This window comes from Polypterus senegalus, chromosome 5 (assembly GCF_016835505.1).
Source record: "Polypterus senegalus isolate Bchr_013 chromosome 5, ASM1683550v1, whole genome shotgun sequence".
In the NCBI taxonomy this organism is placed as follows: Eukaryota; Metazoa; Chordata; class Cladistia; order Polypteriformes; family Polypteridae; genus Polypterus; species Polypterus senegalus.
Genome location: NC_053158.1, coordinates 101305372 through 101321385, shown reverse-complemented (window position 1 = coordinate 101321385; position 16014 = coordinate 101305372). Strand labels below are relative to the sequence as shown.

The 16014-nt window shown below is 34.9% G+C and overlaps 1 protein-coding gene across 1 annotated transcript in view; it reads left to right on the top strand.

Moving 5' to 3' along the window:
- avl9 (AVL9 homolog (S. cerevisiase)) overlaps positions 1 to 16014 on the top strand; it is a 131466-nt gene that overhangs the window by 31585 nt on the left and 83867 nt on the right. The window contains exons 5-7 of the mRNA XM_039753168.1: positions 1135 to 1224; positions 11790 to 11856; positions 14048 to 14088. Coding sequence (XP_039609102.1) covers positions 1135 to 1224; positions 11790 to 11856; positions 14048 to 14088 — 198 coding nt within the window. The remainder of the gene's footprint in view (positions 1 to 1134; positions 1225 to 11789; positions 11857 to 14047; positions 14089 to 16014) is intronic.

Sequence of the window (16014 nt, the reverse complement as noted above, 5' to 3'; positions counted from 1 at the left end):
AGTCAGTCATTGTTTATTCAATAATGCAAAATCCACGTGTGGAAGATGTATACTCTTACTGCTTCCATATCATTTTAAAACTGATAAATCAAGTATACCTGATTAGTTGATGCTTGGACAGTCCACCACCTCGTTATAAATGCAGAACTGTTAGCAGTTCAATTTAGAGCCTTTAATTGTGTGCAAACACCAAGAACAAGTGGCATCACCTCAGAAAAAACAATTGTTGCAATTCATCAATTTGAGATAGATTATCAGGTGATTTCCAAAACAACTAACACCCCAGTGGGCCATAATTCTCTCAGTTTGAGACATAACCCACGCAGAAGGGTTTTATCAAAGTTATTACTACAAAACAGTCTCAATGCTAATGGGTTGTTTTTACTTTTTACACATGGTTTATACATGTTTGCATATTTGCATAATTAACAACTTGTTTTCACCTGAAATTAGATTAATCCCATTCTAGGCTAGGTCATATAAAAAGTCACTGGTTTCTAAGAAGGTGCATTATATTGTTTACTTATTTGGCACCTTTATCTGAGGTCTCTTACAGCATTTGAGATGCAATTAGTTACTTTTCTGTTGTTTTTCCAATTGAAGCACAGGTTGAGGAAATGCGTTACTCATGGTCACACAGTGTCAGTAGCAAAATTTTAACCCCACAACCTCAGGATTTGAAGTCCAAATTCCAAAGCCTCAGCCACTATGCCATATTACCTGCATTGTAACATTGTACCAGTGTTAGAGGTTACAGTCAAAGTGAAATTTCTAATTGTTTAACAGTATGTAAATTAATAGATTTTCATAATGAAATTATTCCAGTGCTCTCATGTTAATATTTACAATACATTCAGTTTTCATTGTATGAACAGCAATTTTAGAGTGAATTTTTTAAAATATATTTTTTAACAATAATTGTAATGTGTTTAAAATTTACAGTTGAAGTCAATTCATAGTAATGAACATAAATTAAACTTTATTATCAAAGGAAAGAAAATGATTTTGATGAATTTCTTTAAGTGTTTCTTTAATGTACTTTATTCTCATATTTTAACAAAACTGTGTAACATTTTTATATCTAGTATGCCATGATAGATGTGTTAAAAAAAAATATATATATATATTTTACAGCCATTATATGGACTGCTACAAGCAAAATTACAGCTTATTACACATGCTTATTTTGAAGAAAAAGATTTTTCACAAATTTCTATTTTGAAGGTAAGAATCTGCACAATTACTATAATAGTTGGAGTACAGTTGGTGTACTGTTAGGCATCCATTTGCAGTATTTTCTTTATGTTATACACACACAGGTTTTCTTTATGAACTAGGCTGACCCGCCTTTTAAGGCGACCGACTTTTAAGTTGACCACTTCTTAAGGCAATTCAATATGTAGATCAATTTGGAGACGATGTACAACAGGGCCACTCCTACTCCTCTGCATTGTTCTTAGGAGTGGTCTCTAACTTTACACTCAAGCACATTTATTTTCACCATAGACCTCTTATCACGTAGACATAGACTGCATTTTATTCCCTGCTTAGTAGAATATAACTTGAATGTGGAATTTCTGTTACTGTTATAATTCCAAACCATAACTGATGGATGAAAGGGAATATAAAATATAAGGTGTTTTTGATGCATAAAGATGAATCTTCTTGTAGACAATTCAAGATGGATCTTACAGAAGTAAAATCATACTTAAAGAAATGTCTGCTTATTTTGTTGAGAAGAATGAAAGAGATAATATCTACAGTGGCAACTAAAAGTTAAAAGAAAAAAATGAATGTCATTTTTTCTTCTGTATTATAAGACTTGTTTAAATAGATTACTTCATTGTTCTGTTGATATAGAATGTACTTTAAAATGTCAAGGCTTTTTATTATTATTTCCACGTTTTCATTTTACATTATTTCAGAAACTTGAAAATACATTAGGTGGCTTGCACATGCTGTCCAACTTGTACAGTCAAACCAAAGACCATATTTAAAAGCAAATTGCAGTCCTTTTTCAGCCCAGCTTTTTATTTGTGGCCTTGAACAATGAGAATAAATTCAAAGTCTCACATACAAACTCAATGAAGGTAGAATTGTGACATTGTCATCTTTTACTGCTTATGACTCAGGTTTGCATTCGTGCAGGATTGCTATCTGTATGAAAGTAGCATGCTCTTACTGTTTGTAAAATTTGCAACTTAGACCATTGTCTTTTCACAGTCCAATAGCTTTCTTTCAGAATCACTGTCACCAGGATGTATAGTGATTATATATACACTATATTAGATTGTCTTCACATCAGAACCTAATTCCTGATTTGTAGCCTATTGCTGCTGAGTTCATATCTGGCTTCCCTGGGAAATCTTTTTCCAGGACTTTGGAACAGAGACCTCATCCATTGGATGAACTTCAGTTCTGGGTGCAATCTTTCAAATTCTATCCCAGCCATGACATATTTTGTCCTTACATAAAGGTTTAAGTTTAACATGAAAGTCTGATACTTACACGTGCATGGGCTTGGGGGCCTACTTGGAAAAAAAAGATTAATGTCTACTATGTAATATCTTACAAAGGTGAAGGCAGAGTGTGAGTTTCCTGCATAGTTTCTGCATGTCATTTGGTCCCTGAGTTTACAGTGCAAGCATTTATTGGGACAAAACGATGTAGGCTGGAGGTTGGATTTGGCCTGTGTGTTCTTTCTTGTTCATTTTAAATTTTTCACAGCCAAAAATCAAGGTCAATGTCAACTTTATTTATATAGCACATTTAAAACAACATCGGAATGCTGTGGCCAAAGTGGTTTACAATAATAGAATTAAAGAAAAGCATACAATTAACATGAATAAAATAAATAGAAATAAAATAAATGAAACATAAATAAAATAAATAATAAATAGAAGTAATGTTACATGATGACAGTGAGGAAACCATCAGTATTACTGAAGGTCACGGAATGCAAGTGAATAGAAACGAGTCTTTAATCTTGTTTTGAACAGTTCAATTGTAGACGACTCGTTTATGTAATGAGGTAAAGAGTTCAACAGGCGAGAAGCAGCAGCTGCAAAAGCCCTGTCCCCCTTAGTTTTACGCTTGGTACGAGGGACAACAAGAAACAACTGATCAGAAGATCTAAGCACTCTGGATGGCTGGTGTAAAACACATAATTTGGATAAATATGCAGGAGCAAGCCCATGTAAAGGTTTAAAAACTAACAACAAGATTTAAAATCAATTCGAAAACTGACAGGCAGCCAGTGTAAAGAAGCTAATATTGGAGAAACTGAGTCATACTTTCTTGCCCCAACCAGAAAGCGAGCGACAGCATTCTGGACCAACTGTAACCTGTGTACCAGGGATTTGCTAATCCCAGAATACAGCGAGATGCAGTAATCAAAGTGAGAAAAGATAAAAGCATGAGCAGCTTTCTCATGATCCCTAGAAGATAAAAAAGGCTTGATCTTACCTAATAGACGAAGTTGGAAAAAGCAACTCTTGACTACAGAATTAACTTGTTTCTCAAAAGAGAGGTTACTGTCAAAGATAACACCTACTGTAGATTGCGGACTTGAGGAGCAGTAGACGAAAAAGAGAAATTTAAAGTCACTGAAAAGTGTCTACCAGTTAGATATGACCTGAAGCAGTTAAGGGAAGCCCCTTTAAGCCCAACAAGATGTTCAAGCCGCAACAGCAATATCTCGTGGTCAATAGTGTCAAAGGCAGCAGCCAGATCCAGGAGGACAATGACCGCAGCTCCACCTGAGTCAGTAATTATAGAGATGTCATTGAATACTTTAAGGTCAAGACTTAAAAATTATTCATTTTGAAAAATATAAAAATGCAATTTTCCTGATACCTTATTGTAGCAATTTGTAATTGAGTGTAATGCTGTCAGGAAGAGAATTAACACTTCCAGATCTGAGGTAGTGGAAAATAGTGGCTTGCTGCCTGCAGTTTATAGTGGAACAACTGCACCTAGTTGGCAATTTCAAGTACCTGATCCTGTTCATAGTTTACAGTAGAGATGACCATGGAACTGACCAAAACATTTGTGCAGCAGTGCCAGTTTTACAAATATTGTTTCAGGCCTTTGTAGTAAAATGGGAGACAAGTCCTTTGGTAAAGGTCATCAACATTGGTTAGTAACTTATTGCTACACGGAGTTGGTAGGCTCATTGTCTGTGATAGGGAGATGGCGTTTGACACCTACTGGAGGACCTTAAAATTGAACCACTGCTTCTTCATGTTAAAATAATGCAGCAGAAGTAGTTTGAACATTTAGTTAAAATCTCCAGTTGGCACCACCTTCCAAAGTTTACCAGACACCACCTACTTGGAGAATATCTTGGAGCTGGCCTAAGACATATTTGAGGTCATTATAACTCTTTGCTGGCCTGGGAAACACTGAACATCATTTTCTGAATGAGAAGAGAGTTCCTATCTGTCCACCTCTGCATATTACTGCTATGACCCTCAGCAGAACACGCAAGTAGAAAGTAAAACTAGTGAATGAGAATACTGTTTTAGATATTACAAAAACATGGAGGCAACAAAAAGGTAATGTTTATTAAAATAAGCATTATTTTGATGTGTCCTATTGACCTTTTATTTATTATTCCTCTCAATGGTTTAAGTCTACTTTATCAGGCAGTTATTTGTAGATTAGCAGATGTTTAGTTTAGTCTGTGCATTTTTTTTAAATATTTTTTTTATTTGCTAGTAGAACTATTGTTAGAAATTAATGTTTTGTTTTGTGCAGTCCTATAAGAATGAAACATTTCAGATTAACAGTTAAAATATAAAATTTTAAATATATATAAATATTTAAAAATAAGAATTGGAATGAGAATTTCCATTAGCCTTGTGGTAGATTGTGTTATTATTTTTTAATATGTGTCAATATATTAATTATACCAATTTAGTGCTGCAGTATCAGGCCCTGACTTTAATTTGTGGGAATAACAAATTGCGGGGGTGAGGAGGTGCTATGAGCCTGATGGGATTTCATATTTAGAATAATGTGATCATCATAATGTCATCATTGACTACTTTATTTATCCTACCATATGTATATATTAAATTTATTCAATGACATTTTCTCTTCAGTAACTGAAAAATAAGTACTGCTTAAAATCAATACTAAATAATACAATCATTACAGTATAACTTTATGAATTAGTGAACTACAGGATTATTCAAGCTGCTTAAAGATGATGTAACAACTGACTTTTTAAATCAGATTTGTCAGAAAGTTAATTTGTTAGGTTTATGTTAGTTTGTGCTGTGAGATGTATGTCTGCATGAGTATATGGAGGGCGCATTAGCTTTAATTTTTTAAGTATCTTACACATTGAGTGGCTATCTTGCTAAAACTCAAACTTGGGAAATGAAGAGTAATCCATTATTTCAGAATTCCTGTTAAAACACACTGCTTTCAAGTGCCTTGGGTAAGTGCTTAGACCTTGTTATTCCTTATGCCTTAGTACTAATAATGAATTAACTGTTGAATTGGACTGGCCTTATCTCCGGGAGTTAATTACAGATGGAGACTGCATCACATTTGGTCCCAAACTGTTGAAGTTTGTGTCATGTGGGCTTTCTTTACATTTGTCACATTTTCGCTTTTACACTAATGAAAATTTAGTGTTTGTTTATTGTGGTTTCAGCAATGAAGTATTCTGTGCTTTAATCAAAGTGTTACATATCATATAATTTGAGAGATTTGCCTCATGATTCAAAGTATTATGAGCTGAACTATAAGGCCGGAGTTATACTTCATGCGACGCGATGAATGATGCAGCGGACGCTCCTGCTACACAAGCGTTGTAGTGTTTATACTTGCGCGCGTACTTTACGTAAATCTGGAGGAATCCACCATGGCAGTGCGAGATATTATCGCGCTGAAAACATGTTCGGCTTCTCTGTGTTGTGAATTGCCTAGAACACCTATTAAATTCAGATGACACCTTACAGCAATAGCTCTGACAAAGGATGTTTATTGATTAAATCCATTAATCCAGGGATATGTCCATTCCAGCAAGTATTGGGCACAAGTGAGAAACAATCCCTGGACAAGGCCTCAGTTCATCTCAAGGTGAATACAAGCACACACATACACTAGCGTCATTTTAGCGGCACCAAATCCACATTCCGCATATCTTTGGAAGTAAACCGGAGCACAGAGTGAAATATAAGCAGGAAATACCAGCAACATAACTCCCTGCGAGACAGCAGTGCTATCGTTCCGCCACCGTGTCACCCCCATGTGTGTAATTATTAACAGTATTCATTATTTAAACGAAATATGTAAAATGTAACATACACACTTTAATGCATTTCATCATGAAAGTGATATCAAGTATAAATCTAAAGATTCTAAATGTGCAGAGAGTTGGAATATCATAAATTTAATTTGTTCTGTGTGGTGATCTATTGCTGCATGCCGGTGCTGTCAGGTCCAAGAAGCTTGTAGCGATTAAAAACTGGGATAACGTTTACAATGGTCTTCTTTAATGATAAAGTAAACTACGAGGTTAAAGTGGACATTTCAAAATTAAAGCCGAAATTTCCACTTTAATCACAAAATACAGTACACGTTTTTACCGTGTCCTTTATTTTTTCCACAGTGGCTCAAATACAGCGCTATACATTACGTTGCTGTTGTGAAGTTGCAAAAAAAAAAAGATGGCACAAAAGATGGTATGTGAGACTTTTAAAATCTATCGTGTCATTACGATCGGTGTATGCGACGCTTGAATATAAAAGCACCACGAATGCATCTGTATGTTGGCATTTTGCTTCACCACATCGAACCACTCATCAAATAGCGAAGCACACACATCGATCCCTGTAGGATCTGCATATAGGCTTTCTGTCACATGTAGATAGTGAACAGAGACTCTGACGTCACGTTCCAACTTTTAGCACACCCCGACTAATTGCTGGTACTGCAACTCGCGCACGCGTCGCGTTAATTTCTGAGGACCTGCTCAGAGGATGCGTGAAATGAACGCTGGGAACGCGTGGCAGCCATGATGCGGGCGCGTACGCGTTCTGAGCGTGAAGTATAAACCGGCCCTAAGAATGTCTGGCCAATGTGGAAGTTCTGAAACACAAAGTAAATACGTGTTATTTTGGAATTAACATATGGAGCAACTCATTTTGTCACATTATAGAGATAACCAGTTGAGCTGAAATTTGCCTTCATTTTTTGGTTGCTACAGCTGCACCTGACACTGTCTGAGATGACTGTAAACTGGCCCCATATTTATAAGTTTGGACATGTGTGAGTGAGGTGCCCTGCCCTTTGTTGGTTGGTTCATGCCTCATGCCCAGTGTAGCGGGGGCTATGCATCTGTTCCCTGTGATCCTAAACATACAGAATGGTTAGACAATTGATGGATAGTTGAACAGACAAATTCCACTATATATATTTACATTCAGAGACAGAGTGTAAAGCCACAGTTCCTTTAATGAAACTGTGTATGGAACTATATTAAAAAACAATTATTCTTGGTATTCTTACTCTGTTATTCAAATGCATGAAGTTAAAAAGATTTCAGCTCTTAATTGCTTGGTCTTATAATCTTGCTCACAATGCATGCACATATAATGTATTTTATATTAAAAATAATCCCATAATGGGATAATAATGGAAGTTTTGTTCTATTGTTTTTTTGTCTTGAAAGAACATCTAGATTTCCCCCCTTTTTAAGTTGAATCATGTGAGATTTTAAATAGGCACAATTCCTGCACAGATATTCAATGCCTGAGTATATTCCAATTTTCAATTTTTAATCTGACTTAAATTATAGCTTTTAGTCATTTTGAGTCCATGCACATCGATTAAATATTCATTTAACTGTAGAAATGGATTTACACGGATGGTGGAAAACACACATCCCTGTACATCATCTGACATCAGCTAAATATTTACTTCTCACATGAGTCTGTAAAGCTTTCAACCAGTAACTGAGATTGGCATGTTACAAATGTAAATTATATTTCCAAAATCTATACAGTACTTGTTAAAAATTGTGGACTTCTTAAATATCTGTTGGTTTCAACATACTGCTTTCATAATAATTTTAATAAAACTTTTTCATTCATAAAGAAAATGTGTTGAACACTGTTCAGTTCTCAAACACTGAAATGTTTCATTGTATTAAACCAAAGAGGATGTAAGCGAACACTGTTACCCCAATGTGAGCCTTTTAGCCAAAGTGCTTTGTACACAGAATTCCCATACTTCCCATTGTGTGACAAGAATAAATTGATCTTTTGAAAAAAGTGCAGAAGCCAGACCTACAGTGTCCCTTTCAGATGGTAAGATGACAGTCTTAATTTGTATGTCAGAGTACTGGATTTACATTTAACAGTATTTACAAAGTGTTTCATATCAAACCCTTTCATTCACTAACATTGAAAACCAACATGAATCCAAATCTTTTTGTTAAAATGTGCACAGAGCCTTGCATATTAAAATCTCGTCCTTTGTGTTAACGCATTCTGTTCAATGAATAGAATACTTAAGAGTCAACATCAATGCATTTTGTTATACAAGTACCAATAACGCACATGTTAAAATTCTTAAATATTCATTCCACATTCCTGGTTTGTTACGTTTCACCCAACCTACCCTAAACATTTGCTCATTTCTGAGCTACAAGAACGTCTTTGGTGGTACATTTCTTTCCACCCTCCTTTTTGCCCATTGGTAAGCAATGCTTCATTCGATGGTGCAGGCAGAGTATAAATTAAGATGTATTTGAATGTATTCCTCTCCAAAATCCCGGTTATTAGTGCTGTGTGTGTGTTCTCCTGAGGTAGCCTTGACACACATCTTATGTAAAAAAAATAAAAATAAAAAAAAATTAATTCCTTATAAAGTGCCATACATGAAGCAAATAAAATAATGAGACTTACCCTCAGTCTATCAACATTGATGGACTGAAAGCCAGAAGTCTATGTGACCATCATCATCAGGTCCTTCCATGAAAACCCTAAATACAAAGTGGACTGTTTGACTTATGTTAGGTAGATTGCCCAGGGGGGACTGGGCGGTCTCGTGGTCTGGAACCCCTACAGATTTTATTTTTTTCTCCAGCCTTTGGAGTTTTTTTTTTCTGTCCACCCTGGCCATCGGACCTTACTTATTCTATGTTAATTAATGTTGACTTATGTTTATTTTTTATTTTTCTATTCATTTTGTGAAGCACTTTGAGCTACATTTTTTGTATGAATATGTGCTATATAAATAAATGTTGATTGATTGATTGATTGATTGATTGATATCTGTGATGCTGTATTATCACTATAAGACATTACACTTCTATGTTGTCTTCTTTTCCTTACAATACATTCTGACACTGTAAACAAAAATCTGTAAAATCAAGTAAAATCCTTTCAGTCAATACTCTTTAAGAGTTTTTTGCATTTTACATTTAGTTATGACCAGTATAGTAAAAAGTTACATGGAACAGCACTTTATAGAGAAAAAGCAAAATGGCCTCAGCAGATCACAGTTATTCATTCTTACCAGAATGTGCCACATATAACCTAGTGCTTCCCACACACCAGATTTCAGGCTTTGACATGGTGTTCTCTAACTTATATTACACCAGAACGCTTTCAGATTCTGAAAACTTTGGTTGTGTGTTCCTACTGCCCTTGGATTAATCACCAACAGTGTTGTTTCTGAAACACTTAAAATTTTCATTTTTACATTTTATATAAAAATATATGCCACAGAGCAATTTCAAAATATATCTACCAATTAATGCATTAATATTACAAGCAAAGTGGTGCATATTGAGAACCTAGAGTATTTCCAAGCACTGTTCAACATTTGGACAAAAATAAATATTTTTTAGGGAACTTTTTATATAAAATGACTTTAACTAGTAATTTTATTTGCCATATATCACAGCATGAAATGGAACATTATTAAAAAGGAATTCGTGGAAAATTTATTAAAGGTTAAATCTTATAGTAAAATAAATACAGTTTATAATAGTCTGTTTTCTGCATAAGATTATTTACATTTATTTGCTTAGGAGATGCTTTTTTCCAAAGCAACTAACAAAAGAGGTAAACATAATCGAGTAACATTAGGCTAGGGCCTGTTTGTTCCGTGTTATGAGACTGGTGACAAAAATTGATTGCTACAAATGGACAGATGTAATAGCTAATAATTTGCAATCAGAGGTTATAATCAATAAAGTAATTAAACTTATTAAGATGAAGTTAGTTAGTTACAGAAGCCCTGAAGACACCTTTTCATAAAGCAAAGTGTGCTCTCAAGATAAAAGTACAATCTAAAATGCCAGAAATATACATTTAGATGCATCCTTTACAAATAGAGACCCATAATTCATTGTTGAATGTCCTTTTTACATTGTGCATTCCTTTGAGTTTAAATACAACCTCCATAGATTAAGCAGACCTTGGTGTAGAGCACAGTTATCTGTGTTTGAATGTAACCTGTTAAGCGGATAAAACCTCCCTAAATACAATAACACTGTATTTAAGCACAATGTTTGCATAGAGCACATGTTTTTGCATTTGATTGCATTACCTCACATTTTAAAAACATTACCCTTTTAGAGTTTTTTTTTCTTTCCAGAGAGTACATTTTGCTGTTGCAGCAGGTGTTTCTATTTAGATTGTGACATTCTGCTGTTGAAAAGACCTATCTTTTTACATCATGTTTTACACTTCAGTACCACCATATGCCTCATTTAGACACAAAGGATTTCACACAAAGGTACATTGTACACTTTTTTTTTTTAACGCTATTTTTTGTTATTTGAAACTCCAGGTTCCACCTGGTGACTGAAGTAATACAAGTTAAATACAGGAACATTAGAATGTACTTCAGTGAGGAGCACTGCATAAAAAATAAATTGATTAGTTTTGTTGTCACATAGCATTATAACCACTAAATGAAAGAAGAGGTCAAACATTGAAGCATTTATAGTGTGTTAGTGATTTTTTTTTCTCTGAGAGATTGAACTAAAATTTGTCACTTTTGATTTTCAACATGTTTGTAATACACTAATTCTTTTGATTGATATCCATTGTTTGACAAATTTGTGTTCTCTTAGAAGCTTTTAAAGAAAAGGTATGCTTTTTGCTTATAATGATTGGCAGAAGATAAATGTCTTTGTAATGGGTGGCGCAGTGATAGCGCTGCTGCCTGGCAGTTAGGAGACCCGGGTTCGCTTCCTGGGTCCTCCCTGCGTGGAGTTTGCATGTTCTCCTCGTGTCTGTGTGGGTTTCCTCCCACAGTCCAAAGACATGCAGGTTAGGTGGATTGGCGATTCTAAGTTGTCCCTAGTGTGTGCTTGGTGTGAGGATGTGGGTGTGTGTGTGTCCTGCGGTGGGTTGGTGCCCTGCCCGGGATTGGTTCCTACCTTGTGCCCTGTGTTGGCTGGGATTGGCTCCAGCAGACCCCCGTGACCCTGTGTTCGGATTCAATGGGTTGGAAAATGGATGGATGGAAATGTCTTTGTAATTGTTTTCTATTTTGAATGTAGAAATCTAAGACCCCACACGATGATTTTAATTATATTCTGTTTCCAACTATATTTGATAATAGTACACTGACTTTACAGTATATATTTGTTTGAACTGTTATTTATTTATTTATTTATTTTTACAGTTGCCTATTTTTCAGGCTATTCATCAGTTTTGATTGTCAATTCCTTCATATTTAGTCAATGTGAGAACTTACTAAATTTAACTTTAAATTAAATTAAGGAAAATTAAAGCATTGACTTTCTTTAACAGGAACTTTATGAACATATGAATGGATCATTAGGAGGCACATTACTAGAGGGTTCTCAGGTTTACCTTGGTAAGTTAAATAATTGCTATCAACCAAGAGTTTTATAATGTTCATATCAGGATTTCATTATTAGGCATAGGACACATAGGAAAGATTTTTTAAATATTTTTACGTAAAGACAGATTATGGTTAGTTGCACAGAGTATTCTAGGGTTGAATCTTCTTTACCCTGACTATTACCTCTTGATAGTTTGCTCAGTTTGTTTTATTCAGTCATCTGTTTACTAGAAAATTTGAAAGTGTTTCCCCTTATTGTATTTCATATAATCCTTGTAGACTGGGTACCCATATCTATATCTACTGTATATATATAAAAGTTAATGTATGTGTGTGTGTATGTATGTATGTATGTTCCAGCATCACTTCCAAACCGCTCGAGCGATTTTCATGAAACTTGGTACACAAGTTTCTCATTGATCGACTAAAAATACTGTAGGGTGAAATCAACCCTAACCCATCCCCTTCTAGGTAGGGTGGGGGGTGATCTTACAGTCTTGTATGCATGTTATCATCCAGTTGACACTCGGAACGACCACCAGAGGGCGAACTGGAGGTGACTGCCAGCATTCTTTATGTTTGAGCACCACCGCGCCCCTGTTGCTCTTGAAATTAAATAGAGTTGGCCGGTTCCGGGCATCAACTGGATGATAACATACATACAAGACCACGAGACAAGCATATTAGTGAGTATTCATTGTTTGTCAGATTATTTATATTTTTAAAGATCTGGACAATGCTGGGTATTTCAACTAGTAGTTTCTGTTTCTCCTTTAAAATCACTAAGCGAGAACTGTTTAAGTTACTTTTCTGCTAGTACAACATGCATGTTAAGATGTGTTGTTGGGCTGGTAATGCTTAATGTCATTTCTGGTAGTTACATTGGGTAGATATTAGCTCAACTTGAATAAAATCAGATGTATGCTAAAATAGGAGAGAAAGCCAGCTTTATAATTTTAGTGGAGTGTGCAACACAAAATATTTTTATTTTAAAGGCAACATTTTTGAGTAGAAGAAGTAGCCATAAATCATAAATAACTTTAGAAGCTGCAGTCAAGCTATGAGATGTATGCAGATGTAATGATGATTCAGTTTTTCTTGTGTTACAGAGCTATGGTTGTTGAACTTGTGTTTCTATTTGTCTTTGCAAATAGAAACACAAGCAATTTCAAATTGTTGCTTGTCTGACTTTCATAAAAGAGACGTGTTCAACACATAGCAGTCCAACTCCAGTTAAAGACATTTAATGAAATTGTTAGAGCACAGTCAGAATTATTTTTATCTGATGTGGTTTTTCCAATGTCTTGCGGTGTTACCTAGTCTAAAGGCTGATGTCTGATTTTTTCATTCTCCTTTTTCGGATTCTTTTACTATTCTTCAAACTGCTTTGTATCAAAAAATGTATAGTGGCCTTTTAACTATTAGCATATGACATTTTCAGTGATAAATTTTCGGGAACACTAGTTTTAAAACTGACTGTTCCCTTCAGAGCAAGGACATGTTGACGTGGAACATTTAATATGACCATGTAAATTCCCACAATGCCAGAACTGATTTGAAAAGTGGTTGGGGGTTTATTTCAAAGTGTAAATGAAGTATTAGTAAACATGCAATGCCACTGTTTGTATTGTGGTTATGCTAACTGCATAGCGTGGCGCACACACAAAATTTGATTTCATAACAATGCAGAGTTTGGTTAAGGTGGAATTTGCTCATTGGTAAGATCTTATGAATCATTTTATCATTTAATTTGCTTCTAACATTTCATGTTCGCCTTATACATATACCCTTTAAGATCCTGATCTGCCCTTACATAATAGTTCTCTTTTCACATACTTTAGCCTGTTTTATTGAAGCAATAGTATTCTTTAAAAATATTGTCAAAAGCAATCCATATTTGGGAAAAAAAAAATCAATTTCAACCTAGCCTGTCCGTATTAGCCCAAGTTATCAAGTGAATTAACTTGTTTAGCAATGTTTCTGTATGTCAACCTGGGTTACATACCAGGTTGACATATAAGTCTATATTAAAATTTCTCTTTTTAGTTGTCTTCTTATTAACCGTGAGAAAGCCACCACTTTAAGTCAAACTGATGGTGACAAGAATAACATGAATGAATTTCCAAATGATTCCATTTAACTGAATGTTATGTCTTTTATTTAGAAATATGTTTATGTTTCAATATTTTATACTTTTTTTTAGGTTTATCTCCAAGAGATCTTATACTTCAGTTCAGGCACAAGGTATTACATGTTTTAGAGTTTTCTTCTGATAAGTTTAAATATTACCTGAAATGGTTGGCTGAAAAAATGCATCCTTGAATATTCTTTTCATCATACATTAACAAAAAAAAAGAATTGCAAATGTTGTGCTAATATTAACCATCTGATTTGTTAATTTTCAAATTGTTAATATTCTGCTATTGCCAAGATCCCTCTAATCACATCTTACTTTTAATCCACTTTTACCGACGAGAGTCACAGTGACAACAGACCAGACTTCCTCTACCCCAGCAGTAGTTTCCAGTATCTTGGTGGAGGTGAGGTGTGGCAAAACGCTCAACATGGTGGGGTGCTTAGCTCGCAAGAGGTTTCCATGGATTAAAAGCATGACCAAGGAAACAACAGGGCAAAGTAGCTTTCAAACGCTTCACTATTGGCCCCTGCCATCTACATTAGAATGCTTGGTTGCTGCTGATTGCTAGTTTGGGTCTCTTTCTCTTTTTCTGTCTCTCTCTGTCTTTCTCACACACACACACACACACATACACTTGGAAGCCTTATGGGGAATTTCTCTCTACCACTTCAGTGATGCCCTTCTCTGATATAATATTCTTTCACGATATGGATGACTGATGAAAAAGAACATTTTTCTCTTTTATAAGAAACCCCTGAAGCATTTTTAACATTTAACTTATAAGCTTGCATTTTTTCCTTCTTTGTATATTGTACATGCAGTACTTGTAATTTTGTTTATCCTTTCACTTCAAAACATAAATTGAAGTGTGACATCCAAAGAATTTTACTTCATGTAAGTTTTAATTTTAAAATAGTTACCTGTTAATGGAAAAACATTAAAAATGTCATTTTGTGTAGGAAAAGAAACATACCACATATGAGTTTATAGTGTTTTCTCTCTCTGTAATATGATAGAAAATGTATTTGAAATTTAATTCATTTATTGAAATGTTATGACCAGAGTATTAAATAGCAACAATTCAGATGCCACAAAACTTTGTACCAAAAAGGTGACTTAGACTGGAAGGCTGAATAACTCCAAAGAGAAGTTCTTCTTCATTTATGGGAACTTTTGACTCTGAAAGGAGACCTCCATCAGTATGCATGCATTTTTCTTTCTTGATACTCAGCTTTCCATTTTGACTTGATTTTCAAAGATATAGGTGGAGTGTTATGATAATACCCTATGGAAGCTTCACTCCTTATGGGAAAACTCTTAATTCTAGCAACATGTTTCAGATACTTTTATTTCCATTTCCCAACCCATCCAAAAGGTAATCAGCACTAATAAGGAATTATGAATTGTTATTTATTTGTAGTTTAGTGTGTTTCTTTTGATTCCAGAACTCATAGTCATTTAAAAAATACAACTTCAGTTGCAGCATATTATTCAATAGAGTCCAAAACACATAAAATTGAAAACACCTTGGCTATTGATATTACTTACAGACCTCACTTTTTGAACTTTTTATTCATCAATATTCAATATCATTTCCTTCACTGGCTCAGGTATAAACTTTAATAATAATAATGTGAGGTAGAGGGAGATCCTCAAAGTTGTCAACTTCTCAAACCTGCTTAATCCATTCCAGGGCTGTTTGGACCCTGTCCCAGCATCACTGTATGCAAGACTGGAAACAGACAGGGTGTTACTCCATCCCAGGACCCACTCACTCACACACCCTCATGTTGCTCATATAAGGCCCAATTTGTAATTAGTGATTAACCTAACACGCTTGACTTATGGAGGAAAACCCATGCAAACACTGGGAGAAAATGCAAACTACATAGACCATGTGTGATCAAGGGCTTCAAAAATTCATGGACCAAAGTATCATTTAGTACAATATTTTAAATATTTGTAAGGGTTTCGTTTTACCTGGCTATGGAAGTTCAGGGATTTTTTTGACAGCCACCAACTTATTGTTGCAT